Source organism: Benincasa hispida, chromosome 11 (genome assembly GCF_027475165.1).
Source record: "Benincasa hispida cultivar pf3 chromosome 11, pf3_genome.v1.1, whole genome shotgun sequence".
Classification (NCBI taxonomy): Eukaryota; Viridiplantae; Streptophyta; class Magnoliopsida; order Cucurbitales; family Cucurbitaceae; genus Benincasa; species Benincasa hispida.
The window spans coordinates 26,426,770-26,454,768 of record NC_143488.1 but is presented as its reverse complement, the minus strand read 5'-3'; the positions used below and the strand labels follow the sequence as shown (position 1 = coordinate 26,454,768).

Sequence of the window (27,999 nt, the reverse complement as noted above, 5' to 3'; positions counted from 1 at the left end):
ACTTTATTTTCTTTCCTATTGCCATCTAAACACACATTCGAATCTCTTTTCAAACATCTCGAATTTCAAATTTGAGGGTTTATAATCTTTCTTGAATCCAACTTTAGGTAAACTTGTAATTTACAGGATAAATTTCCGTCTGAACTCTCATATTCCGCCTCCCGCTTCCTTGCAGCTTCGATTCTGTTTCTGCCCTTTGAACATCGCCATTGAATGGCTTACCAGAGCTTCATGGCGCATCGGTAGGTCATATATCTCTCTCTCTTCATTTTTCCTGATTAGGCTTTTGTTTATTGCGGTATCGTTATGGGTTGCGATCTTATTCATGCTTTGTTTATCTGCTGAATTGGATTATATGTACTGCGTTGCACCACCTCACTGTAAGGTAGCTGCTGAAATTTCGTAGAAAATTAGCCCATTAGTTCAAAATTTTTGTCTGTTGCTCAAGTTCTTCTCTTCTTGCTGATTGAAACGCTCCTTTTCTAGCTTTTCCCTTTCCATTATTTCTTGATCTCTGCAATATGTTTCCAATTCGAGCTAATTCATTGTCCTCCTTCATTTTCGAGTTTCAGTTTATCTTTTATCCATTATAATTATTTACGATTGAGTCTAGGTTGAATTTACGAACTCTTATCTGTGTCTACTCTTATCGAATTTAGTTATTCTCACCCTACTCGATTCCAATTGTCAGCCATTTCTATTTCCCAATGATGACAATTATTTCTTAAGCCTTTCATTCCCAATAATCTTATTTATGTTTCTCCAAATTACTAGAATCCCTCATCGTTTCAGCCAGACTCGTGCTTTTGTTGATGCAAAGGTCAAATGGGTTAGAGATCCGTACCTTGATTTTGCAGTTCAAAGAGAGAAAAATCTCAGACAAGTAATTTCGCTTAAGAATATAATCGTTTCGAGTCCTTTAAAATTTCTGCCACTTTCCAATGTTTCTTTGCTGAAACAGAACCTCAAAATCCCCACGACCACCATCTCCAAGTTCTTCGAGTTATACCCCTCTGTTTTCATCCAATTCCAGCCTAGTGTTGGCTTCCATCCTCATGTCAAGCTCACCTCACAAGCTTTACTTCTCCACAAGGAAGAATCAACTATTCATATTTCTCAACCACATAGGGACGATGTTGTGAAGAGGTTGGCAAAACTATTGATGCTCACAGGAGCTGGGAAATTGCCCCTATATATCATTGAGAGGCTGCAATGGGATTTGGGTCTACCCTACAGGTTCATTCCAACTCTTCTTGCTGATTATCCTGAATATTTTCAGGTTTGTAGTGTGAGAGATTATTTAACAGGTGAACAGACTCTTGCATTAGAGTTACTTTCTTGGAGGAAAGACCTTTCAGTCTCTGAACTGAAGAGAAGGGAATGTCTGGAAGGTAATCTTGGGAGTAGGAATAGAAGTCATATTGCCTTTCGAATGAGTTTCCCAAGAGGTTTCGATTTGCAGAAGAAGGTGATGAATTGGGTGGAGGAGTGGCAGCGCCTGCCCTACATTTCACCCTATGAAAATGCATTCCATTTAGCACCAAATAGTGACCAAGCTGAAAAATGGGCTGTGGCAGTTCTCCATGAGTTGCTTTACCTTATGATCTCAAAGAAAACCGAAAAAGAGAACATCTTCTGCTTGGGAGAGTATTTGGGATTCGGTTCTAGGTTCAAGAAAGCCTTAGTTCATCACCCAGGTATATTTTATGTGTCAAACAAGATTAGAACACAAACTGTCGTTCTTCGAGAGGCCTATAAGAAGGACTTTTTAATAGAAAAGCACCCTTTGATGGGCACGAGGCATCAGTACCTTCACCTTATGAACAAAGTTGTAAGGAGACCTAGACCAGGCATCATATTAGCCTCTTCTAGAGCTAAAAGACGAAAGACTCTCTTTGCCAATTAAGAAGTTTAACTGAATGAACTCCATTGCGCATTTTCAGTTGTCGGTTGAGGAAGACAATGCTCTTTCAAAACAGTGCATTTCATTAGTGAGAACAATTCCATTGAACCCTACATGATCAGACATGGTATGGCTGCTGTTGAAGTGTTTTTTCTTTAAGGCTTGGTGACATCTGTATAGAGCATCAGAGACATTTTCTTAGCCAAAATGAGTTGAGCTTAGCAGTAATTGACGTACACTCTCTTTTGAGATAACAACTTCGATCCTTCATTTCGGCAATTGTTGATACTTTAAAAGTTCTTGCAAAGAGACTTGTTGAAGGTGATTAAAAAGATGTAACTCCAGATACATAATGTACGCAATTAAGGGTAGGTTTAGGAAGGTTTAAGTTAGTCATTTAGGAAGAATGGTGGAAGCAACAGAAATACTTACATGTCTAAAGTTTTGACTAAATATAATATAATTTTGCGTCAGTTTTGAGTTCTTTTCCAGCCTCTTCGAGATATTTTAAGCGTTTTGATTTTATCTTTAATATCTTGCACTTTTCCCGATTTATGTCATTGTTACTGGATGTTAAAATTCCTTGAGTAACAAAATACATTTCGGATGATGTCATGTTCATCCATAAAATCGAAAATCTATCCATTTACATAAACTTGATTCTAGCGAAGATTTAATTAATAAAAATCTATCCATTTACATAAATTGAGAATCTATCCATTTATAAAAGGTCACCAAACCCATTTGGTAATCATTTAGGTCTCGCTTGATAACCATTTTGTTTTATTGTTTTTGTTTTTGAAAATTAAGTCTTTCATCCACATTTCTTATAATAATTTGCATTTTTTTAAGTACAATGGTTGAATTTTTAGCCAAATTCTAAAACAAGAATAACTTTTTGAAAACTATTTTTTTTAATTCTCAAAATTTGACTTGATTTTTTAAATCATGAGTGAAAAAGTAGATAACAAATGAAAAAATTTGGTGGTAGAATAGTGTCCATAGGCTTAATTTTTAAAAACAAAAACAAAAAATAAAATGATTATGAAACGGGGGTTTAACTTTTATTTTTTTTAAAAAAAAAATTAAGTTTATAAACATCTTTCCTACCTCCTCTAAGTTTCATGCTTTGTTGTCTACTTTTTATCATGTTTTAAAAAAGTAAGCTAAAATTTGAAAAAGTAAAAAACTGTATTTAAAAATATGTTCTTATTTGTGGATTTTGACTAAGAATTTCAATCTCACTTAAGAAATATGCAAACAATGGTAAGAAAAAAATAGACTAACTTTACAAAAACAAGAAATCAAATGGTTACCAAACCAACTTTAATTTTTAATTTTTTGTTTTTGAAATTCAAAGCTATAAACATTACTTTCATTTATTGGTTTCTATACTTTGTTGCCTACATTTTAGAAAAAGAGAAATGATTTCAAGATCAAAGCTAAAATTTGAAAATTGAAAAAATTTGTTTTTAAAAACTTATTTTTGTTTTTAGAAATGAATTAAGATGAGTAAACAATGTGAGAAAATAGCATAATTTTTAAAAATCAAATGGTTACCAAAATCTTAAAGGACAAAATGATAATCTTGTGTTTTCTAAAATGATAACCTTATGTATTCTAGAATATATTAGTTTAATTTTTTTAATATTTAATTTTGAAAATACTGTCATTTTGAAAAAAAATGAAACGTTTGACAATCACGCAAAAATACTTTTTTCTGTTTATATTCCAAACAGGCCCCTACTCATCACCTTAGACCTTTTACGTTGGTCGATCAAAATCTGTGTCAATAACTTGTTGAAGAAAACAAACCATATGATCGTCTCAAAAGAGGTCTATAATTCACCAATGGAGTAAACTCCAACATTACATTTCAGTAAAAATCATATTCAGCCAGATCTCAATGACTAAAAGGCCCATAGGTAGAAATCTAAAATAAAGAAAATAAAAAGACTTAAATTAGCGAAAACGAAAGCTAGTTTCTATAGTACTGTTATTATGGGATGACGAGCTAGTGTAAAGCAATCTAAAAGTAGGTCCACTACCCTGATGATCAAAAATTGCAATGAAATCAGGAACCCCTGCTAAGATCTGAAACGGCATTAGGATTTTGGTACCCAGATGAAGACGCAAGTTTGCTTGGCGACTCATGGTTGATTGATTATGCATCGGAAAAAATCGAGTTATTAACGAGTGCGGCTCATCTTTATCTTTGGCATTGCTTTCTTCATCTGCTTGGCACGGTCTTTCGCCTCTTTCCGGCGAAGAGCTTCAGCACTTAATTTGGCTTCAGCCTCTTCCATCAGTTTCTTCTTCTCTGCCTTCCTCTTTTGCAGGGCTTCTTGCCTAGCATTTTGAAGCTCTCTGTATGCCTCTTGAGCAGCCTTTGACCTGGCAGTTTCGGTTTTCAACCGGGCCTGCACGACCAACAATTAGAATTTAGGAATTATTTAACTAAGTAATATATATGTATGTATGTATGAAGTTTACCTGTGAACTGAGCTTGTAGCGTCCAATGGTGTCGATGTAATAGGGCACAAGGGCTACTAGACGAGAAATATCTGCCATGTTGTTGGCATCTGGGAGGGCGAACTTGAACAACAGCATCTTCTTGTGCATGCCGGAATGCTGATCCGAGAAGTGCATCGAGATGAAATACTTCCCAAATTTCTCAAAAGATTTTTCACCAAAAACCTGCAGAAATCAACTAAAATTCAAATTCCACGTGCCAGGGGGTAAGGAATGAAGATATTTAACAGAAGTTTCGGTTCTATCATGTTAATTGAGCAATCCAGGCATTCAATAAGAAAATGCAGACAGAAAGTTGCATAGCAGCCAACAAAGAATTGAATGCATAGCTGAAATTGCACGTCAGATCAGAAACACCCTTTTCTTTATATTTGGCCTACCCCCATAAAGTTCTTGGTTCAACTTCAACACATCACGCTTTGCTGGGAAAAGAGTCGAAAGACAAAATACAACAAATGAAATAGAACGTTGAAATTTTATTTTTCCTTCTTTTGAATAACCATACTTTCATCGACCAAAAAAATAAAAGAATACATGGCATACAATTCTTTTTTTTTTAAAAATAAAAGAAAAGCCACCTAAAAAGAAAGGACTACCTAAAAGATAGGCCTCTAATCAACCAAAATAAAACCAAGAGAATAATTACATAAAAGATTTGTAACCGAAGTCCACAAAAAAAACATGCAATCTGATGAGGGTCAAAACATCAAAAAAATTAAGCTCATTTCCTCGAAAGAAAATAGCACACCCCTGCTTGTTACAGAAACTTCCCTCTCTTCCTAAAGGGAGGGTGGAATTTCTCGATCTTCTCTATGCAACATCAATGTCTAGCCAACACACCAAACTCATCAAGGAAGTTCATACCGCAGAGACAAAGTCACAACTGCAAAAGATATGATTGAGGTCCTCTGCTACCATTTTGCAAAAGAATACAACACCATGACCCTATCAAATTAGGCATCTTCCTAACCACCTTGTCCATGACATTCACCCTACCATAGAGAACCTGCCAAACGAAAAATTCCACCTTGGAAATTTTCATTTTTCACATCGGGGCAAAAACTGACTCTCCCGGGGAGAAGGGTTGACCAGACAGGAAAAAGTAATGAATAAATGTAATGAATAATGAATAAGTAATGACAGGAAAAATTGGTGAACTAAAAATAAATGTAGGGGAGTTGGAATAAAAATTAGTTAGTGAGCAGTTAGTTACTTGCTAGTTAGCTGTTATTCAACCTTACTTGTAATCAATTTTCCTATAAATAAAACCTCTCTCTCCCTCATTTGAAAGAGAATTAATATTGATCCAAAATTAAAGTTTTGGTTTACACCAAAAGTGGTATTAGAGCGACAGCAATTTCAGACAAATGGCGGGAGGAAGACTCGTGCATCCGAGAGGAGGAGATGATGCTCTGGAGCTAGTTCAAGAGGTGGAAGACACCCCCACCCTCTCTCCAAGATCCATCACGCAAGGCTTGCTGTTCGTGGAAAGCACCTTGGAGGGAATGCAAAAAACATTGAACAATCTTCAAGAATCTGTGGCAATGATCATGAGAAGGATGAATGCAAGGTTGGCACGGGCCCAAGTTGAAGAAGAAGCTTCGGTTTTCAATCAAATTTGGGGAAGGAGAGGAAGAAGAGGCGTTGGGAGGACGAAGAAATTTCCAATTTCATCAAGGAAACTTTCAAGAAAGGGGTCCAAGAATCCATAGACCACTCCAAGAAGAACCAAGAAGATGTCCAATGGTGCAAGGAAGGCATCAAGAATTCCAAGATTGGAGTTCTTGAAGCGAGGATGATTTAGAAGAAGAGTATTCTAATGCAAGAAGAGGCCAAGAAGGTAGAGGTAATGCTCGGGGAGATTTTTATGACTTTAAGATGAAGATAGAATTACCTTTTTACAATGGTAAGCGTGATCTAAAGGCATTTCTTGATTGGATCAAGAACGCGAAGAACTTCTTCAATTATATGAACACTCTGGAGCACAAGAAGGCACGTTTAGTAGCTTTTAAATTGAAGGGGAATGCATCCGCACGGTGGAATCAATTGGAGAGCAATTGTCAACAGCAAGGCAAGAGATCTATTCGAATGTGGGAGAAGATGATGAAGTTGATGAAGGAGAGGTTTCTTCCTCCAAATTATGAGCAGACCTTATACAATCAATACCAAAATTGTAGACAAGGCTCTCGATCAGTAGCTGATTTCGTGGAAAAATTCCATCGTTTGGGGGCAAGAACCAATTTGGCTGAAAATGAACAACACTTGATTGCAAGATTCATTGGAGAATTGTGTATGGACATCAAAGAGAAGGTGAAACTTCAGAAATTTAATGTATTGGCTTATGTAATTGCTTTTGCCAAGATTGTGGAGGAACTTAATGAAATGCATCCAAGAAATTTTCAAGAAAGAACCCGTGGGAGGCATCTTTAAGCAAGAAAGTAACTTCCTCATCCAAAATCACTAATCAACCATCTTCCATGTCCTCAGCCAAAGAAAAAGAGAAAGATGGATCGGAGGGAGTGACAAAGAAGTCCACAGAAACAACAACTAAGAAGAAAATCTAAAACTCATATAATCGGCCCTCTTTGGGTAAGTGCTTTCGATGTGGCCAAGCTGGTCACTTATCCAATGAATGCCCACAAAGAAAGACGGTAGCTTACATGGAAGAAGGAGATGAAGAAACCTTGACTAAACAAAGTGAAGAAGAAGAAGAAACCGAGCTCATTGAACCGGATGATGGAGATAGGGTATCTTGTGTTCTCCAAAGGATATTAATCACTTCCAACGAAAACTCAAACCCTCAAAGACATTGCCTCTTCAAAACACGTTGCACAATTAATGGAAATGTGTGCAATGTCATTATTGACAATGGAAGTAGCGAAAATTTGGTCTCCAAGAAGTTAGTGGCAACCTTGAATCTTCAGGTGGAAGCTCATCCAAACCCCTACAAGATTGGTTGGGTAAAGAAAAGCGGTGAAGCATAAGTGAAATTTGTACTATCACTCTTTCAATTGCCAGTAGTTATAAAGACCAAATAGTATGTGACGTCCTCGAAATGGATGTTTGTCACATACTCTTGGGAAGACCATGACAATATGATACTCGAGCCCTTTTGCACAAGGGGAGAGAAAATACTTTTGAATTCCTTTGGATGGGCAAGAAACTAATTCTACTTCCATTGAGTAAGAACAATAATGAGGGAGTTAAACAGAAAAAAGAAAATAGTATCTACCTTTTTACCACAACCAGTGGTAGAAGCTTGATGAAGGAAAGATAGGCTGATGTTTTAGGACTTGTGATTGCTGAAAAGTCCAAAGACACTCAAAATGGCGAAGTCCCTCTAGAAATACAGAAACTTTTGGATGAATTCCCTCATTTAAAAGATGAGCCCAAGGGACTACCACCCTTGAGGAACATCCAGCACCATATTGATTTAATTCCAGGAGCAACATTACGACACCTTCCTCATTATCGAATGAGCCCAAAGGAGTATGAAATTTTACATCAACATATTGAAGAGCTCCTAAAGAAAGGCCACATCAAACCAAGTTTAAGCCCTTGTGCAGTGCCCGCTTTACTTACTCTAAAGAAAGATGGAAGATGGAGAATGTGTAGACAGCCGAGCAATCAACCGAATCACAGTGAAATGCCGTTTTTCAATTCTAAGAATAAGTGATCAACCTGATGAACTTGGAGGGGCAGTGATTTTTTCAAAAATTGATTTGAAGAGTGGCTATCATCAAATAAGAATAAGGTTGGACGATGAGTGGAAGACCACGTTCAAGACCAATGAAGGACTTTTTGAATGGCTTCTTATGCCATTCGGTCTTTCAAATGCTCTTAGAACATTCATGAGACTCGTGAACCAAGTATTACACCCTTTTCTTAATAAATTCATTGTCAGATACTTTGACAATATCTTGGTTTATAGCAAGAGCATTGAGGAGCATTTACAACATCTTCACAAATTGTTTCAAGACTTGACAACAGAAAAATTATATATCAATCACAAGAAGTGCCTTTTTCTTGTGAAAGAAATTTCTTTCCTTGGCTTCCTAATAGGCCACGGTCAAATCAAAGTCGATCCAAAGAAAATTGAAGTTGTCACTCAATGGCCTACCCCCAGTTCTGTGAAAGATGTTCAAGCATTCCTCGGCTTGGCTTCCTTTTATAGGAAATTTATCAAGAACTTCAGCTTTATGACAGCACCCTTGACTGATTGTCTAAAGATAGGGAGCTTCACTTGGGGCTCAAAACAACAAAACAGCTTCAAAAACACCAAGAACAAACTGAGCAACAGCCCTATTTTGAAACTACCAGACTTCTCCTTACTTTCAAAGTGGCAGTGGACGCTTGTACCTCCAGTATTGGCGCTGTCCTATCTCAACAAAGCCACCCACTTGAGTATTTTAGTGAAAAACTCGATCCTTCAAGGCAGAAATGGAGTACATATGAGCACGAATTATGTGCTCTTGTTCGTGCTCTCAAACAATGGGAGCATTATCTTTTACCCAAGGAGTTTCTCCTAATTACAGACCACTTTTCACTCAAATACTTACAATCTCAAAAGAATATGTGCATCTCAAAGGAATATTAGCCGCATGCATGCACAGTGAATTTCATTTATATAAAGATTTTCATTCGTGATCAAACATCAATCAGGCAAGGAGAATAAAGTTGATGCTCTTAGTAGAAAAAGGTTGATTCTAACTACATTACCTACAGAAGTAATTGCATTTTCTCACCTAACAAAATTATATGAAAATGATCGAGACTTTGCTAATATTTGGTACAAGTGTGAATGCTGAAGACTTCCATATTATGGATGGTTTCTTATTCAAAGGAGAACAGTTATGCATTCCTTATACATCTCTTTAAGATGCCCTCCTAAAAGAAGCTCACTCCAGAGGTTTAGTCGGGCACTTGGCCAAGACAAAACGTTTGAATTAGTATCCAATCAATTCTATTGGCCACAACTTCGAAAAGATGTTAATAATTTTGTCAGAAGATGCGTTGTTTGTCAAAAAGCCAAAGGAACTTCTACAAATACTGGATTATATACTCCATTACCAATCCCCACAACCATTTGGGAAGACCTATCTGTTGTTTTTGTTCTTGGTCTACCCAAAACACAAAGGGGATATGATGCAGTCTATATTGCTAACCTCTTTCTTAGAGAGATAGTTCGACTTCATGGAGTACCTAAATCCAACGTCTCAGATAGAGACATGAAATTCTTAAGTTATTTTTGGCATACTTTATGGAAGAAGTTTGACACTAGTTTGAAATTCAGCACCACTTCACATCCACAAACTGACGGCCAGATTGAAGTAACCAATAGAACATTGGAAAATCTCATACGATGTTTAAGTGGTTCACAACTAAAGCAATGGGATTTGTCCCTTGCTCAAGTGGAATTTTCTTTCAATAATATGAAAAACATATCAACGAGAAGATGCCCCTTCGAAGTAGTATACACTCAACCTTCTAGACTCACATTTGATCTTGCCAATTTACCTTCTTTTGTGGATATTAGTCTTGAAGCTAAAAGTATGATTGAAAGAATAGAAGAATTGCACCGAGAAGTTCATGACCATTTAGAGAAGACCACACAGTCTTACAATGAAACTAAAAACAAATCAAGAAGAGAAGTCAATTTCAAGAAAGGAGACCTTGTAATGATCCACCTACGTACGACAAGATTCCCAACTGGAACTTACAACAAGCTGAAAAATAGATAATTGGAGCCTTTTAAAAGAACAAAGCTATGGTTTGAATGCTTATTGCATTGAGCTAGCGGTTAACCTTCACATCAATCCAGTATTCAATGTAGCAGATTTGAAACCCTACTTTGCCCCTGATGAATTCCAGTTAGCTTCTTGATAAGTCTCGGGGTTGAGTCTGAATTTTAGGGGGGTGGAATATGGTGTACTAAGAATAAATGTAGGGGAGTTAGAATAAAAGTTAGTTAGCGAACAGTTAGTTACTTGTTAGTTAGTTGTTATTCAGCCTTACTTGTAATCAATTTTCCTATAAATAAAACACCTCTCTCTCTCATTTGAGAGGGAATTGATATTGATTTAAAATTAGAGTGTTAGTTTACACCAAAAATTCTCTAAAGGACTAGGGCTCTAAAAGCAAATGACCTTTCTCCCAACAAAGCACCGAAACTCCTCAAAGAATGAAAGGAGAACAACAATATCCCTTGTTTCCCTGTCAGATTGGGAATGACAGAACCCAAAGTGGGGGATGGTTGAGCCATAATGTTAGCCTATGGAACATTCTTTAAACAAAGCCCATGGTATAAATGAGGAAAAGCATAGCAAAGGGGTATATCTCCCAACCACTAATCTTTTGGAGAAACATATCCCTCCCCTCCCCAACTCGACAACAAATGAACTGAGACATGAAAGGGAACTCATGTGCAATCCAATCCCTCTCCAAGGAAACCTGGAACACTAACCCCATTTAGAGTCCATGCAAAAGTGGATAGACTAAATTTACTTACAATAACTTTATGCCAAAGAACATCAAGAGCATGATAAAACTACCACAGTTATTTATCAAGAAGGACCTGATTACAGGCTCTCAAAATTCCTATACTTTTCCCAAAATCCAGGAGTTTCGAAACTTCTGCCCATCTAGCTTCGTCAGTTTCTCCGAGGCATTACTAATAGGCACTAAAATTTTAAAGAAAGAAAGAAAGTAAAGAAGAATCCCACCTAAAATCGATGGGATGAGAGTTAGATGACCCCCTCTTGAGAAAAAGCTCTGTTTCCAAGAGACCATCCTTCTTTGAATCTAATCCACAACATAGGTTCCTAAAAACCACGACTAGTCAAATTATCCCTAAGTGGGAGGCCAAGATAAGAAGGGAACAAACCAACTTCACACCTTCAAGAGCGTTAGACGCCACTCCTTTCAAAATGATCCTACTTAGGACATCCACCACCAACAAGAAAAGGATCAGCAATAAAGGGCCCACTGCCTAAGACTCATATCATAATTCCTACCCCCGGCCAACCATTGATAAGGGTTGAGTACCTAATCGAGCAAATACAAGTCCAAATCCAAGAGTAAACAATCCTCATTACACAGTAACTTGAGGAGTAAATAGACGTTTCCAAGAACCCCTACAGCAATAAAAGCAACAACAATCCTGAACCCTCCAAAATAAGAAAACCATGATCCACGACTAGATATGAGACACTATATATTGTGCAACATTTGCATGAACCAATTGTAATCAGCCTATGTAATAAAGATTTCACCGAGAACTTCACATTGACTGATCTGAACCAGAACTTCTGTCAAATCCCTATAGTCTCACTACCTCAAAAGAACTCCTTTTAGCTGTGATGTTCCAATAGAAAGTGTCACCATCCCACAAACAAACTCCAGTTAACCCCTTTTTATTGTTGCTAACAGCATAAATCAGAGAGAACTTCATACCAAAAACCCAAAGTCACACAAAAGGAAGGGCAAAGGCAAACAAAAAGCACAAAATGGAAGGAGCACAATGGAGACTACACCCATAGGAAATCATTACAGTGTGCAGTACGTCAAACTTCATCCCAAGACAAAGTCTCTTATCTTAAGAAACCTTGAGATTCCACTGTACCAAAAGTAATCAAAGCACTAGAACAAAACTGGCTTGCCATATAAACCTCCCTCTCTCCTCATGCAACAGGAAGAAAAAAAAAAAAAAGAAAGAAAAGGACTCTTAAGTCATTCTCAATCTCTTGACTCAGGGCCTGACTAAAAGAATGCCCAATCAAAGTTGAGAAAAGGCATTGCCAAAATAAATGGTTCTAATCCTCATAAGCATAAGAATTCCTCCAAAGCACGTACTAACTTGGTTGTAAGCATGGTAAAAACTTCTTTGAATAGTGTCAATGGTTTCAACTTCCAAAGCTTCAGAGAAATGGTGATGCAAGCAAACCTCAAAAAAAAAAAATATAAAAATAAAAATCCAAATTCACAGGGAAATATGATTTACAAGAAAATATGCCTGAGTCCAATCCCAACGATCACTCAATTGAAGGTAAGAATAAAAATCTCACGGAAGTTGAAAGGGCAGAGACATAAGTGGTTGTAATAATATCCCTCGATGCCAGTGATCTGATTCATACGACTCAATTCTTTCCTGATCTAGCCATAAAATGTGTAATCCCCTCGTTTAGACCTAGTAACAAATAGAAATAGATTTTACTCTCAAGAGTTTAGATAATATTCTATAAATGATGAACCACATTTCACCACGTTGATCCATGCTAGTGAAAAACATTGGCAATAAATTTTGGTCCAACTTAGAAGATCAAAGATCTTATTAGTGCTAGTAGTAGCATCAGAGTAAATTTTGCTCCCACAGGACAGACAAATTTGGAGTCTCCACTCCACCTCCAAAGTGAACAAGGTAGCAACAAATTAACATCTCATAACATAGATAAAATGATTACCTTTTAAACGCAAGATCACCAGATAATATAAAGTTTAAATGACTGCAAAAAAATAAAAATAAACAAAATAACACAAGCAAAAAACCGCCCAAAACATCAAATCTGAACTTTTATAACTGAAAAATCAGACATCGGGAGACTTGGCAACACCCATTCAGCAAAACGCTCTCTATTCAGAACAAAACAACGTATTGAAAGTCATCTGAAACAGCTAAACAAAAAAATTACCAACCTGGTCAAGAACGGCCTCTGTGATCAAATCTGCAGCGACTTCCTTCGATTCAGAAATTACGCTCAACTCTTCAGGAACCCATTTTCTACCACTGGGAGGCGCCAAAATCCCAGCAAATCTTTGCAAATCCCTCAAATCCTTTTGCATTCCTTTTGCAGCTTTCTTCCTCGCCACGGCAAAGATAATATGATCCAACGCATCATCATTCATATAGATTTCGAAGCTAATTTCATCCTTACACGGTACAACCATATTATACAACCTCGAGATCAAATCGTGTCGGCTCTTCAACTCCATTGTCGCCAACAGCCCTTGGCAATACCTTCGCCCACTAGCATAGAATTTGAAGACATTCTGTCCCTCTTTCAACAGCAAAGGCGAGTCTTCACCTTCCCCCACACCCAGCAGACTAAAGTTCTTTTCAAAAATGGAGTCCTTGGTCGCAAATTTCGCAGCCCAAGATAGAGCGATGTTCTCGTTCTCACGCTTTCCGGTAAAATAGTTGATCACAAAAATCACCAAGAAAGATCCGCACGCAATTTCAACAGTATACGACTTCGGAGCATTGGCAGGTTTGGGAATCGGAGAGGTAGGTTTTGAATCAGAGTTCGGATTGGTGGAGGTTGAATCCTCCGCAGATTTAGAGCTCTGTTGTACCGGTTCTTGTGGTTGTTCAATCGGCAAACCTTCAAATTCGTCCTCATCCCAGTAATTGAAGCTGGTCGGAGACGGCTTCGGAGAATCGGAGACAGAGGGTGGCGATTGACGATCCGACGGCTCGGTCACAGGATCCGGTGCATCAGAATCGCGATCCGGCGAAGAAATTACGGCTGGTTCGGGCTCGGACTGGGTGAGAGGAGGAGGACGGAGGGGGAGATCAGTGAGGGGGAGAGAAAGATCGTCATCTTCGAGGTCGTCGAGCTCTGGTTCGAATCCTTCAAAGTGGGAACCAGCGAGAACATAAGATGGTGAAAGAAAGAGAAAGAGGAGAGAGAAAAGGGAGAAGGAAATGAAGAGGAAGGTGAGCTTCGCCATGGCTAATCTTGCTCTCTCCGGTACCTCAAGGAGAGAGAGGAACAGAACAGAGAGAAACGAGACCAAAAAAGTTCAAATGTGGATGAAGGATTAGAGAGATGGTGGAGTAGAGTCGAAACTGGAATGAAAGTCAGCCTCAGTATTGGGCTGGGCCAACCTTACCGAAAAAGTGCCTCCGGCCCAATGTTTAAGGCCGATTTAAAAAAAAAATCCATATCCCGAAAAACGAAGGTTTGGTTGCACAAATAACAATCAAGCTTAAGATAATTAAAGATGTAGTATAATAATAAATATATTAGGAATATGACCTAAAATTAGCATCAGATATCACCATAAGTTATTATATAGTCACTGATAGCTACTATAAGTTGTTATCACTGATAATTGCTATTAACTTTCATTTTGAGAAATATTAATACAACCTTGAAAAAGTAACACTAAATATTAGCTTTCAATTTGCTATAGTTATCATCAGCTATCATTGATACACTTTGGAATCAAACTTGAATAACACTTAGGGACAGTTACAAATATAGACATTAAACCCAAAGTATTAGCAGATATAACATAATGTAAAAAATTACAAATATGGCCAAATTTAAATAGTCTATACCATATTATTGGTAGGAGTCTATCAATGAAAATCATATCAATGGTAAGAGTCTATCAACGATAGAAGTCTATCGCTAATAGACTTGGGAGTCTATCAACGATAAAAGTCTATTATTGATAGATTTGGCTATATTTGCAATTTTTTTTAAATAATGTTATACACTTGGTTATTATTCCTAAAAATGCTATCAATTGCAATTACCCTAACACTTAAGGTTATCAAGTGGCTACCAATAATAGACTTTTATAAATAGTTATCAACTTTGAAAGGAAACTATCAACTTTTGAAGAGATGAACAATTAAAGTTATAAGTGATAGAAGTCTATCAAGGAAAAGTATATAAGTGACTATCACCAATGACTACCTAAGTCATATCACCAATATCATTAAATTTATTCATTTAATTGATATATACCTAAGTCATATCCTTAATGGCTCTTATTAGTGAATATCACTAATAGCCTCTATCAGTGGCCATCACCGACAGCTTTTAGCAGTGGTTATCAATGATAGACTTTCATCAAATGTAACCAACTTTTTATATCATTGATATGATCAATATATGGATATCACCTTAGTCCTATCACTGATATCACTTATATCATGATTATCGTGAAGGAAATCGGACATGAGGATTTCCATGAGCAGCGGAAGGATCGTTCCAAATTTCAATCGTATATGAACAACAAAAATTACAGTAAAAAAACGGAAACATACAGGCTTTGCACAAATCGAAATTACAGCATGCTTTTCTAAAGATCAAGGAGTAGAATTAACATACATTTGAAGATTCATCTTCAATCTCCCTTGATCACCAACGCTCGAACAGGCTCCAAAATTGCAACACACAAACGCTCGTACACCACGACCGTTATACTTCACGATCCACAACAATCTCGAACACAACGATCACTTAGATCACGAACACAGCGAACGACCTCCAAATAACCTCGACTATGTCGAGTTAAGTACGACACCACCACAATGGCTACCTTGGTATTCTCGGTGTGGGAATCCAAAAGTGTGGACTTGGTTAGAGGAAGAGACCGAAGGAACAATCGTGTAAACGATTAAGCAAGTGGGAGATGTCAAAGTCTATCGTATAGACGATGCCTAATCATTTAACAAACGTTATGCGATCGTTTAGCAAGAGCTACACGATCGTTTAGCTAATCGGCCAAATGAGTGTCTATCGTATAGAAACACTCCACGATCGTCTAGTCTCTCTTCAGCTGTCGTTTAGTAAATCATATTTACTTGACAACCACCGTGAGAATTTTCTGAGAATGGAAACTCTTTCAATTAACAACTACTAAATCTAGGAAAACATTTTTCCTTTTATCTCATGGTTGCCATGAAACCACCAATAACCTCCCATTCAATTGATTATTAGAGAAAAATAAATAATTATCCAATAATTAATATTATTATAAATATATATGATAACCAACTTGCCATAGTATATTTATAACCTATAGTTTTAATATTTCATCTCATGAAACATATAAACCATAACTCTTTTTCTATTTCATGGTCCTTAATGTAAATCTCATTTACATTAATTCTCCACTAGATGTATCTCATACATCACATACCGATCATATCATATATAATTGAACTACCTTTTGTCAATTTAAACATTTCAAATCAACACCAAGAACTGATCCTCAACTCAAATCCATTGAGCTACCAAGGGGACCTTATGGATCTGTAGCTCGAAGATCCAAAGGTACATGAATAACTAACTAAACTCTTTAGTCACGGGATCCACCATCCGTTAACTGCTAGGCACTCCACTAAAGACCGACAACTGAACTCTCCTTACTATAGATATATTATGTATCCATATTAACCAATCAACAGTGCGATAACCCTTCACAGATCGCTCGTAAGTACAGCTGGGCCAATAACCATTATGCCTCTTGTAGTTACATCTAACTTCTTAAGTACTACTGATCTCTCTAATGAACATAATTCATAGTCCTACTATGACTGAGTCCTTTCTTACAAAGAGAAAATGTGGCCACTATGTTCAAGCCCCCGAATCAACCTTTAAGGGAGCAATCTATCTACTTACCCTTGCTTCGAGGAAGGAGTGAATTCCATCTTGTGTAACTGAGTTCCCAGTTCCCAAATCAGACAAGTCCCCAAAAAGGTAGGCATGTTGAGTTGGCAATCTGGCCATCTCACCCATACTAATCAAAGGACCGCCCTCAAAGGTAGGAGTTCCCAAAACACTGAGGATTGAGGTCATGTCACCTATGGTCGTTTAGGTGAGATGTAAGTCTCTAGTATCAACGATGTTATATATAGAGACGAATCATCTTGTGGTTCGGTCTTATATAAACTCTTTGTATATGACACTCCCGCTCGCATGTCTCCACATGAATGGTCATGATCTACCATCCGTAGTAGTTCACGACACTTGTAAACATCTACAAAGTGGGTCGTATCCGTAGTGTCACCAGGATTAGGTATCCCTCCTTAATCCTTATACTACAGACCTATTTAGATTATCACTTAAGGCATGATCCACTTGTATATCTTAAATACATGCTTAAGTTTAGATACAATAACCATGGAGCTTGTTTATTGGATATGAGTAAATGCCAGAATGAAATAACTATTATTTTATTCATAACAATGTGTATAGATTACAAACAATGAGACTCCGGGAGAATTAGGACACCAATCCCAACAATCTCCCACTTGTCCTAATGTCTCGGGAGACTAATGTACAATATAAGATAAAGACATATACAATATACAATAAACTAGGGCATACCCCAATATCATCTCCCACTTGCCCTAGACAAGATATTGCATGTCCTACAAACCCAAACTCTCCAGGTGACCCTCGAACACTTTAGCCGTGAAAGCCTTTGTAAATAGATCAGCAATATTGTGCTCTGACGCGATCTTCGTGACTATCACATCACCGCAATGCACAATCTCCCTGATCAAGTGGTATTTCCGTTCATTATGCTTGCCCCAACGATGACTCTGAGGTTCCTTTGTATTTTCCACAGCCCCGCTATTATCACAATTGAGAGTGATCGGCAAATTCATATTTGGAACAATTTCTAAATCTGTAAGGAATTTCCTTAGCCAAACAATCTCCTTAGCTGCTTCACAAGTGGCTACGTATTCGGTTTCCATAGTGGAGTCTGTGATGCATCCTTGCTTGATGCTTCGCCACACTACAGCCCCTCCATTCAGAGTGAACACTGACCTCGATGTCGATTTGCAAGAATCTCTATCGGTCTGAAATTCAGAGTCTGTGTATCCTGTAAGGATCAAATCCTTATCTCCATACATTAGCATGTAGTTCCTCGTTCTCTGAAGATACTTGAGGATCGTCTTGACCGCCGTCTAGTAATCAAATCCTAGATTGGACTGATAACGACTGACAATCCCTACTGCGTAGCAAATGTCGGGTATGGTACACAACATTGTATACATTAAGCTTCCAACAACTGAAGCATAAGGAATCCATCTCATCTCCTCAACCTCTTGAGGTGTCTTAGGACATTGATCCTTAGACAAAACGATTCCATGCCTGAAGGGTAACAAACCCCTCTTGGAATCCTGCATCCTGCACCTGCTCAACATATGATCGATGTACGATGCCTGAGACAAGTCTAACCTCTTGTTCTTACGATCCCGAATAATCTAGATCCCTAGAACATACTATGACTCACCCAAATCTTTCATTTGGAACTGGGCAGCTAACCATATTTTAATGTCAGTCAGATACCCTACATCATTCCCAATGAGTAGGATATCATCCACATACAGTACCAAGAAAGCTACTGAGTTGTTGATGATTTTCTTGTAAACACAAGGCTCATCAACGTTCTGATCAAAGCCAAATGACTTGACCGCAGTGTCAAATCTAATGTTCTACGATCAAGATGCTTGTTTCAGCCCATAAATTGACCTATTAAGCTTGCAAACTCTTTGCTCTTGATCTGGAACTACGAACCCCTCTGGTTGAGTCATATAGATAGTCTTCTCAAGATTATCATTAAGAAAGGCAATCTTAACGTCCATTTTTCATATCTCATAATCATAAAATGTGGCTATGGATTGGAGTATCCTGATAGACTTGAGCATGACAACAGGTGAGAGTTTTCTCATAGTCAACTCCCTCGACTTGGGTATAACCCTTTGCCACGAGTCTAGCCTTAAAAGTTTGCACCTTTCCATCTACACCTCTCTTTCGCTTATAGATCTACTTACACCCTATAGATCTTACCCCATAAAGTGGATCCACAAGCTCCCAGATGCTATTGAAGTACATAGACTCCATCTTCTGGTTCATGGCTTTAATTCATTCATCCTTGTCAACATCCTCCATTGCTTTCTTAAAAGACAATGGATCCTCAACCACATCATTAGAAATGACGTTCTGGGCTTTAGTCAAACCCATGTAGCGATTCGGTGGGTTCATAACCCTCCCCTTATGTCGAGGCAGTCTCAACTCTTGAGCTAGTTGACTAGATGTACCGACCTCAACAACTCTTGTTGATTTGTTAGTCTATTCAACAACTCTTGTTGAACCCTCAGTAGTCTCAATCTCATGTAAAACGAGCTTACTTCATGGCTTATGATCCCTTATGTGGTCTTTTTCCAAGAAGACAACATCTGTAGAAACAAACACTTTGTTCTCACTCGAATCATAGAAGTATCCACCCTTCGTTTCCTTGGGGTAGCCTACAAAGAGGCAAGCACATGTTTTGGACACCCCCAAATTCTGAAGTGGCGTTAACTACCTTTACGACCTCTCCACAACTTAAAAGGTGTTTCAAAAACACTTTTTGTGGGAACATTGTTCAAAATATAGCATGCAGTCTCCATTGCAAAACCCCAAAACGAGTCTAGAAGATGAGTATAACTCATCATAGACTGAACCATGTCCAACAAGGTTCCATTTCTCCTTTCTGATACACCATTCTGCTGAGGTGTACCTGGGGCCAAGAGTTGGGACACAATCTCATGTTCTATCATATAGTTCTGGAATTGGAGGTTCATATACTCTCCACCACGATCAGATCGTAGTGTTTTTATCTTCTTGCCTAACAAGTTTTCAACTTCAGCCTTATAATCCTTGAACTTGTCAAGGGCTTCAGACTTACGTTGCATTAGGTAGAGATACCCGTACCTTGAATAATCATTTATGAAAGAGATGAAATATTCATGCCCATCTCAAGCCCTAACATTCATCGAACCACAGAGGTCAGAATGTACAAGCTCCGAGACTTTCTTGGCTCTGTAACCTTTTCCAGTAAAAGGTCGTTTGGTCATCTTGCCTTCGAGGCATGATTCACACACCGGCAAGGAGTTTTCTTCTAAACTCTTTAGAAGTCCACTTTTCACAAACTATTCAATCCTATTAAGGTTGATATGACCTAACCTTAGATGCCAAAGATGGATGTTTTCTTTAGGAGAAACCTTTGGTCTTTTAGCTGTTGTTGCCGTACTGAACATTTCAGTATTAAACAAGGCTTTTATGACTAATAGCCTCAGTACAGGAATGGGCTCTGTTTGAATGTGGTAGAAGGTTGGAGGAAACAACGATCAAACTTAACGACCAAGCAAATGGGAGAGTATACTGCTATCATATAGACTTTGTGCTTGATCGTTTAGTAGATCTCAGCAGGTACAGATTGTTTAGGAAAATAGGCATGATCGTTTAGGAAAACTAGCTTGATCATTTACACGATCGTTTAATGAATCTCACTTGCCACGCGATCGTTTTATAAAATGCTACATGATCGTTTAGTCAAAGACGTGTGTACACAATCGCTTAGACAAACATTTGAAGGTTGTCGTGTAGTCTCTCGTGAGCTAAACGACCAATAGTGTACTTAATAAAGCGATTCATTACAAAATGAAAACATTTTTCATTTTATCCTTCAGTTATGAAAACTGAATATTACCTCCCACTTCACGCACGGTTAAAGGAGAAACTACCTACAATTATCGTATAATTGTTTTAATTATAAATAAATATAATAACTAATTTATAAAGTGAAGAAAATATCTCATATATAATTATAATATATTTATAAAGTGAAGAAAATATCTCATTATTACATCACAAACGTTTGTTTATACAAGTGTTTACAAACTACATGACCCTACGAGAGTTTAGGGCATCAACCCCAACAATCTCCCACTTGTCCTAAAGCAAGTGGGTGCACAAGATAAAACACAAGTACAAAAAAATAAACTAGGGCACTAAGGCCCAGTATAAAAATCTCCCACTTGCCCTAGTCCAACCGCGGGCGGTCCCACCCATGCTCTAAAGATGACCCTAAAAAACTGTAGCCGTGGGAGCCTTCGTAAACAGGTCAGCAACGTTGTGCTCTAAAGCGATCTCCGTAACTATCATGTCCCCTTGATGCACTATCTTGCAGATGAGTTGATGCTTCTGCTCTATATGTTTTTCGCGCTTGTGACTCCTAGGCTCCCTGGAGTTCGCCACAGCACCACTATTATCACAATAAAGGGTGATAGGCCTAGACATGTTTGGAACAACTTCCAGATCAGTCAGAACTTCCTAAGCCAAACGACTTCCTTAACAACTTCACAAGCCGCTATATACTCGGCTTCCATCGTGGAGTCGGTGATGCACCCCTACTTAGTGCTTCACCATATTACAATTCCTCCATTAAGAGTGAACACTGAGCCTGGAGTGGATTTTCGAGAATTCTTATCAGTCTGAAAATCAAAGTCTGTGTATCCAGTAAGGATCAAATCCTTAGATCCATACACGAGCATGTAGTCCCTTGTTCTCCAAAGATACTTAAGGGTGTTCTTGACGGTGGTCCAGTGACCCTGTCCTGGATTAGACTGATATCTACCGACTATCCCCACAGTATAGTAGATATCTGGTTTAGTACACAACATTGCATACATCAAACTGCCAACGATAGATGCATAAGAACCCGTCTCATTTCCTCAACCTCTTAAGGTATCTTAGGACACATTTCCTTAGACAATGTAACTCCATGCCGAAAAGGCAGTATGCCTCTTTTGGAGTTCTGCATCGAGTACTTGAACAACATCTTGTCAATGTATGATGTCTGAGACAACATTAGCACATTGTTCTCTTGATCTCGAAAGATTTGAATTCCCAGAACAAACTAAGCCTCTCCCAAATATTTCATTTGGAATTGGGTCACTAGCCAGTCCTTAACCGAAGTCACTAAACCTACATCATTCCTGGATATCGTCTACATACAAAATGAGGAAAACTCCATCTCGAGATCCATGGCTTTGACCCATTTACAACCTATAAGTTTTACCCCATCAAGTTGATCTACAAGATCACATACTGAGTTAAAGTACGTCAACTCCATCTCAAGATCCATGGCTTTGACCTATTCATCTCGATCAACATCTTCCATTGCCTTCTGATAAGACAACAGATCCTCTACCTCGCCATCGGCTACCATAGCCAGGATTTTAATGAAACCCATATAGTGAACATGTGAGTTCACAACCCTCTCACTACGTCGAGGTTCCCTTAACTCTTGAGGTGGAACTGACTTACTAGATGAACTTTCATCAACAACTTTTGTTCACGGAGCAGGCCCTTCAACAACTCTTGTTGAAGTTTCAGTAATTTTGTTGGAAAGTTCACGTAACACGATCTTACTACGTGGACTGTGCTCCTGCTTATGATCCTTCTCCACAAATGTAGTGTTTTAATCCGTCTATCCTGCGTTTTCAATTTCAGCCTTGAACTCTATGAACTTTTCAAAGGATTCATACTTCCATGGCATCAAATAAACATACCTATACTGAGAGTAATCATTAAAAGTGATGAAATACTCATAGCCTCCCTTGACTCGCACATTCATCGAACCACAAAGGTTTGAATGTACTAACTCGATAGCCTTTTCCAGTAAAAGGTCTTTTAGTCATCTTGCCTTCAAGGCATGACTCGCACACAGGTAAAGAATTTTCTTCTAACTTGCTTAAAGTCCATTCTTCACCAATCTCTCAATACTATTGAGATTGATGTACCCTAATCAAAGGTGCCAAAGTTGGACATTTTCTTTTGGAGAAACCTTAAGTCATTTATTTTGAATTACGGTAGTTTTAAACATTTCTATGTTATGGAGGGAATTTGTTGCTAACGGCCTTAGCATATACAAATTGTTTTCCAGTTTTGCTGAACAAATCTCAACACCATCTTTTAGAATAAACACTTTATTCAATTCAAAGTGAAGAGTATATTTACATTCAATTAGACACTTTACATAAATTAAGTTCTACTTTAACTCGAGAACTACATACACATCATTCGAAATGATAAATTTTGTCTGTAAAGTCAAATGGAGTCCTCCCACTACCACAGTTGAGACGACATGCCTGGTGCTTACTCACATCATCATCTCACCAGCCTCAAGCTGTCGCCAGGATCTAATTCCATGAAAAGAAGAACAAACATGATTAGTGGTCCCAGAGTCAATAATCCAAGCAGAATCGTTATTCTCCACTAAATAGGTTTCCAAAACTAGTAAATCATATTTATCTTATTTTACCTTGGCCTTAGCCTTCTTCTTCTCCTTTAACCAGCAAGGACAGTTTCGCTTCTAGTGCTCGTCCTGGTTGCAATGGAAACACTCTCCTTTGTCAACCGGCATTGGCCGCCTTCCCCGCTGAGTGACAGGCTGTGGGTTAGCAGTTGCCTTCCCCTTCCCCTTACCACCCTCCTTCTTCTTCTTCCACTTGGAAGTGTTAGTAGTAGAAGGTGCAAACTTTGTTCCTAAGGTCGAATCCTGATGGAACTTCTGTGAAGATGAAACAACATTTTCCTCACCTCCCTTCTTCTCCTTATTTTTCAGCAAGATTGAAATGTCTGCAACTCGTTGAGGAGAGTTGTAAGGGTATAGTCTACTTTGTTCAGCACAACATTGCTGACAAAATGCAGGAAGCTATCTGGCAACGAGTGCAAAATTATGCTAACCTGGCTGCCCTCATTCAATGAGTGACCCATTCATCTCTGCCACATTGGAGTGGACCATTATGTTCAGAACGTGTTCTCGAACAGATGTACCCTCCTCCATTTTGGAGTTGAAGATGCTTTTTAGAGCTTCATGTTTGAGCTTTCCAGACGGTTATTCGAACATTCCCTGTAGGGACTCCATGATCTCACGCGCCGAGACATAGGCTCATGCTTCTTGGCTAAAACGTCATGGTCAAGATGTAAGCTCGAGCTTTTTCGTTCGCCTGTGTCCATTTCTCATAAGCCTCATGAACATTTTGTGAGTCGGAATAGGAGGACACTCCTCTATAAGGACGAACCTAAGGTCATTGATGATCAGTATTATAGTTATCGTATGTTTCCAACTAGCGTAATTCTCGCCAGTCAACTTATCGGCACTCAATAGAGCTAATGTGGTTGTAGCCATTATAACGTTGTTGAAAAACATAATAAACTTAATGAGTCTATGCAATACCATTTTTAACACCAATTTTAGTTTTAGCAAAATAGTTTCCATGTACCCTAAGTGAAAAGATATCTATTTCACAATGATACCCCAGCGTGGTAGGACAAAAGTCACTGGTGGGGTGATCAAATGCCCTTTTATTGGGATGAGACACTCTCAACCATTAGGCAGAAACAACTATTGTAACTGACACTAACAGTCACCATTTTTTGGTCTAGAACTGTTAACCTTTAACAATTTTGTGTAAGTGTAACCCCTCATTTTTGGCCCTAGAGTCCCGCCCTAATGAACCCGCCATAGGGAAAAAGCAAAATAGGACAAGAGACTAAAGTGACCTTATCCTATACAAGAGATCAGATAAAGAGTCGTGCAAAATTGTCATCCTACAGGGGGACACTCCCAGGGTGCCTCAAGGTGATGCACAAAAACGTTATCCAACCTAATGAGAGAGACCGTGGGATATGTTGTCACACGTCCCGCTCCCACTTACTATGAACATTCTCTTCATTCACTTTGGTATTGACCTACCCAAACACCACCCTTTAGGGGGACACTCCCAGGGTGCCTCGAGGCTGAGGATAGATCTCATTGTGTGAACATAAAAGGAGAAACGTGAAGAGGTTTAAGTGAAGTATCATATACCACAAGTACCTCCCACTGAATGTTCTACCTAGGGGTTCATTAACTTAGATCATCTGGCTACTGATTTTATCTAAGTGTGTTTAATTTGCTCAAAAAACAACTATTGTCTTTGATATTAAACAAGTTCATGTCAAGTCCCATTAAACTCTTTAATGGACTATCCTCAAATTTGCATGCATGCATCAAATCTATCTAATTCACCTTTCCAAGTACATTCCTAGGTAGGGGTGTTCCGTTTTTGTCAGCTTAAGTACCCCAACCTAGATAAAATCCGCCTTAGACCAAAGGTTCCTTATAGATAGATTTGCTACACTGTTAATATTTTATTAGTCAATTTAATCCTATTAAACTGATTAAAAGATTAAATCTTAGATTTCTAATCTCATTAGAACCGTGATCTTAGGTCTATCTCCATCAAGTTTTAAAACACTTTTAAGAACTTGATTCAAGCCTATTTTCGCATGTATGTCTTTCTTATTGATTTTAGTTCTAAATTTCTCTTATAACTCTTATAAGAGAAACAACCAAAACCATTCACATTTCCATTCATAACTAGGTATTTATAACTCTTATAAATTTAACCTATGTGTCATGCTTCATGCAATGCTATTCATTACTAGATATAACTCTTATATACTTTGTAATGAACTAAGCATACATGCTTCCATACACCCTTATACTATAACACTTATAATATAAAGATGATGCATGCATAAATATAACTCTTAGATTATATGATGCATGAGCATGCTCTTAAATAATTTAATCATGCAAACTACTATATCATAACACTTACAATATAGAGATGATGCATGACCAATGCATAACCTAAGGTGGGATTTCAACTACATGGCATACCATATGACATATAATAAAACATACATCTTATATACATTCACACAAATTAATGGACCAGGATGATTAGCCTAAAAAAAGTGGAATAAATTCTATCTATTACATAAAATTATCGAGAAAATTGGTTCACAAGTGAACCGGGTCTTGAACTGCCCTGGCGAAGTCTTCCCTGATCGTTTAGTAATTGGGCAAGTAACCACAATCGCTTAGTTACGATCAAGTACCATTTACAATGTGATGAAGCATGAGGCCACTCAATCGTTTAGCGTACTAATTTAAAACAACGCAAGTCTAAATGATCGTCTACACACTACAATGTTATGAGGCATGATCGTCTAGTCGATAGGATAACAAGCGTCAAGTAACAATTACTATGCGATCGTGTAGTCAGTGACTAAGCGATGAAGCTTACCGAGCTACACGATTGTATAGTAATTGTTACTTGAAGGAACTCTTATCAAAGAGAATTCATGTGCAAAAGCATGATCGATCCAAATTCATTGTGACAGATTACAAGCATTCACAAACATACAAACTAGTTATGCATTTTTTAACAAGTTACAACATGCTTTAGTAATTAAATACAAAGGAGTGAGAGACTTACCTTTGAAGAACTCTTCTTCCACAGATCTCTCGCTCTCGTGAAGAACTTGAAACAACAACTGTCGTTGTCTTTTAACACGCCAACCTAATCGTCTACTAGTCACGAACAGTCTTCTTAACGAACAAGTAACCTCTCAGACACCACCACTCAGTAACCTTGGTATTCTCAGAGTGAGAATCCAAGAGATGTGGGTTCTGATATGAATTTGGTAGAGGATTGGAGGAAACAATGATCGGGACTCAACGACCAAGCAAGTGGGAGAGTATACTGCCTATCGTATAGACTATGTGCTTGATCGTTTAGTAGATCTTAGCAGGTACACGATCGTTTAAAAAAAACAGGCGTGATCATTTACATGATCGTTTAGGAAAACTGACTTGATCATTTACATGATCGTTTAGTGAATCTCACTTGCCACATGATCGTTTAGTAAAATGCTACACGATCGTTTAGTAAAATGCTATACTACCGTTTAGTCAAAGGCGCGTGTACACGATCATGTAGACAAACACTTGAAGGTTGTCGTGTAGTCTCTCATGAGCTAAATAATTAACAGTGTACTTAATGAAGTGATTCATTTACAAAATGAAAACATTTTTCATTTTATCCTTCACTTATGAAAACTGAATATAACCTCCCACTTCACGCACGGTTAAAGGAGAAACCGCCTACAATTATCGTATAATTGTTTTAATTATAAATAAATATAATAATTAACTTATCATATTATATTTATAATTTATAGTTTTAATATCACATCATATGTAACATTTAAACCATAGTTCTTTTCTCGTTTACTTAATATAAATCATATTTATATCAAAATCCTCCAAATAATATATCTCAAACATCATGTCTACTATATCACATATAATTGAACTAGTTTAATTATATCATATATAATCAAATTCCCTCTTGTCAATTTGAACCATTCATATTGACCCAAAAACTGATTCTCAACTTGAATCCATTGAGCTACAAAAGGGACCTTATGGACCTATAGCTTGAAGCTCCAACGATACGTGAATAGCTGACTAAACTGTTTAGTCACGATATCCACCATCCGTTAACTGTTGGACACTCCATTAAAGACCGATAGTTGCACACTTCTCACTATAGATATATTTGTGTGTCCATCAGATATAACCAATCAATAGTATGATTACTCTTCACAGATACTCGTAAGTACAGTTGGCCAATTTACCGTTTTTCCCCTGTAGTTACATCTAACTCCTTAAATACCATTGATTCCTCTAATAAAAAATACAACATAGTTCTATTATGAGTGGACACCTCTCGGACCATGAGAATGTGTATGGTGCCACATCGTTCAAGCCCCGGAATCCGCCCTTAAGGTAGGAATCTATCTACTTACCCCTGCTTCATAGAAGGAGTGAATTCCATCTTGTGTAGCTGAGTTGTCAGCTCCTCGATCAGACGAATCCCCAAAGTAGTAGGTTTAAGTCGGCAATCTGGCCACTCGCACCCATGCAAATCAAAGGACCGCCCTCATAGGCAGGAGTTCCAAACTCACTCAGGATTAAGGTCATGTTACCTTTGATCATCCTAGTGAAATGAAAGTCTTTGTCATGAACGACATTATATAACGAGACTAAACACTTCATGGCCCGGTCTTATATAAACTCCTTTGTATAGG

At 37.9% G+C, this 27,999-nt stretch overlaps 2 protein-coding genes across 2 annotated transcripts; one reads left to right on the top strand and one right to left on the bottom strand.

Moving 5' to 3' along the window:
• The first annotated feature begins 3 nt into the window (after positions 1–3).
• Positions 4–2,387, top strand: LOC120092113 (Ubiquitin carboxyl-terminal hydrolase family protein). Its single transcript, XM_090306738.1, has 2 exons — positions 4–242; positions 390–2,387. The coding sequence occupies exon 2, from the start codon at positions 755–757 to the stop codon at positions 1,904–1,906; it is 1,152 nt and encodes a 383-aa protein (XP_090162864.1). The 5' UTR covers positions 4–242; positions 390–754; the 3' UTR covers positions 1,907–2,387.
• A 1,285-nt stretch (positions 2,388–3,672) lies between these two features.
• LOC120090997 (uncharacterized protein At5g49945) lies at positions 3,673–14,293 on the bottom strand. Its single transcript, XM_039048763.2, has 3 exons — positions 13,127–14,293; positions 4,397–4,600; positions 3,673–4,323 (listed from the first exon to the last, which is right to left on the bottom strand). Exons 1-3 carry the CDS (start codon positions 14,159–14,161, stop codon positions 4,093–4,095), a joined length of 1,470 nt encoding a protein of 489 aa, XP_038904691.1. The 5' UTR covers positions 14,162–14,293; the 3' UTR covers positions 3,673–4,092.
• Between the last annotated feature and the right edge of the window lie 13,706 nt (positions 14,294–27,999).

Bases quoted from the DNA above. Each gene is read 5' to 3' on its own strand.
- LOC120092113 (XM_090306738.1), top strand. From the start codon at position 755: ATGTTTCTCCAAATTACTAGAATCCCTCATCGTTTCAGCCAGACTCGT.
- LOC120090997 (XM_039048763.2), bottom strand. From the start codon at position 14,161: ATGGCGAAGCTCACCTTCCTCTTCATTTCCTTCTCCCTTTTCTCTCTC. The intron at 4,601-13,126 runs GTTGGTAATTTT...TGATTTCTGCAG, and splicing joins CAGAGGCCGTTCTTGACCAG to GTTTTTGGTGAAAAATCTTT. The intron at 4,324-4,396 runs GTAAACTTCATA...TTGGTCGTGCAG, and splicing joins GCTACAAGCTCAGTTCACAG to GCCCGGTTGAAAACCGAAAC.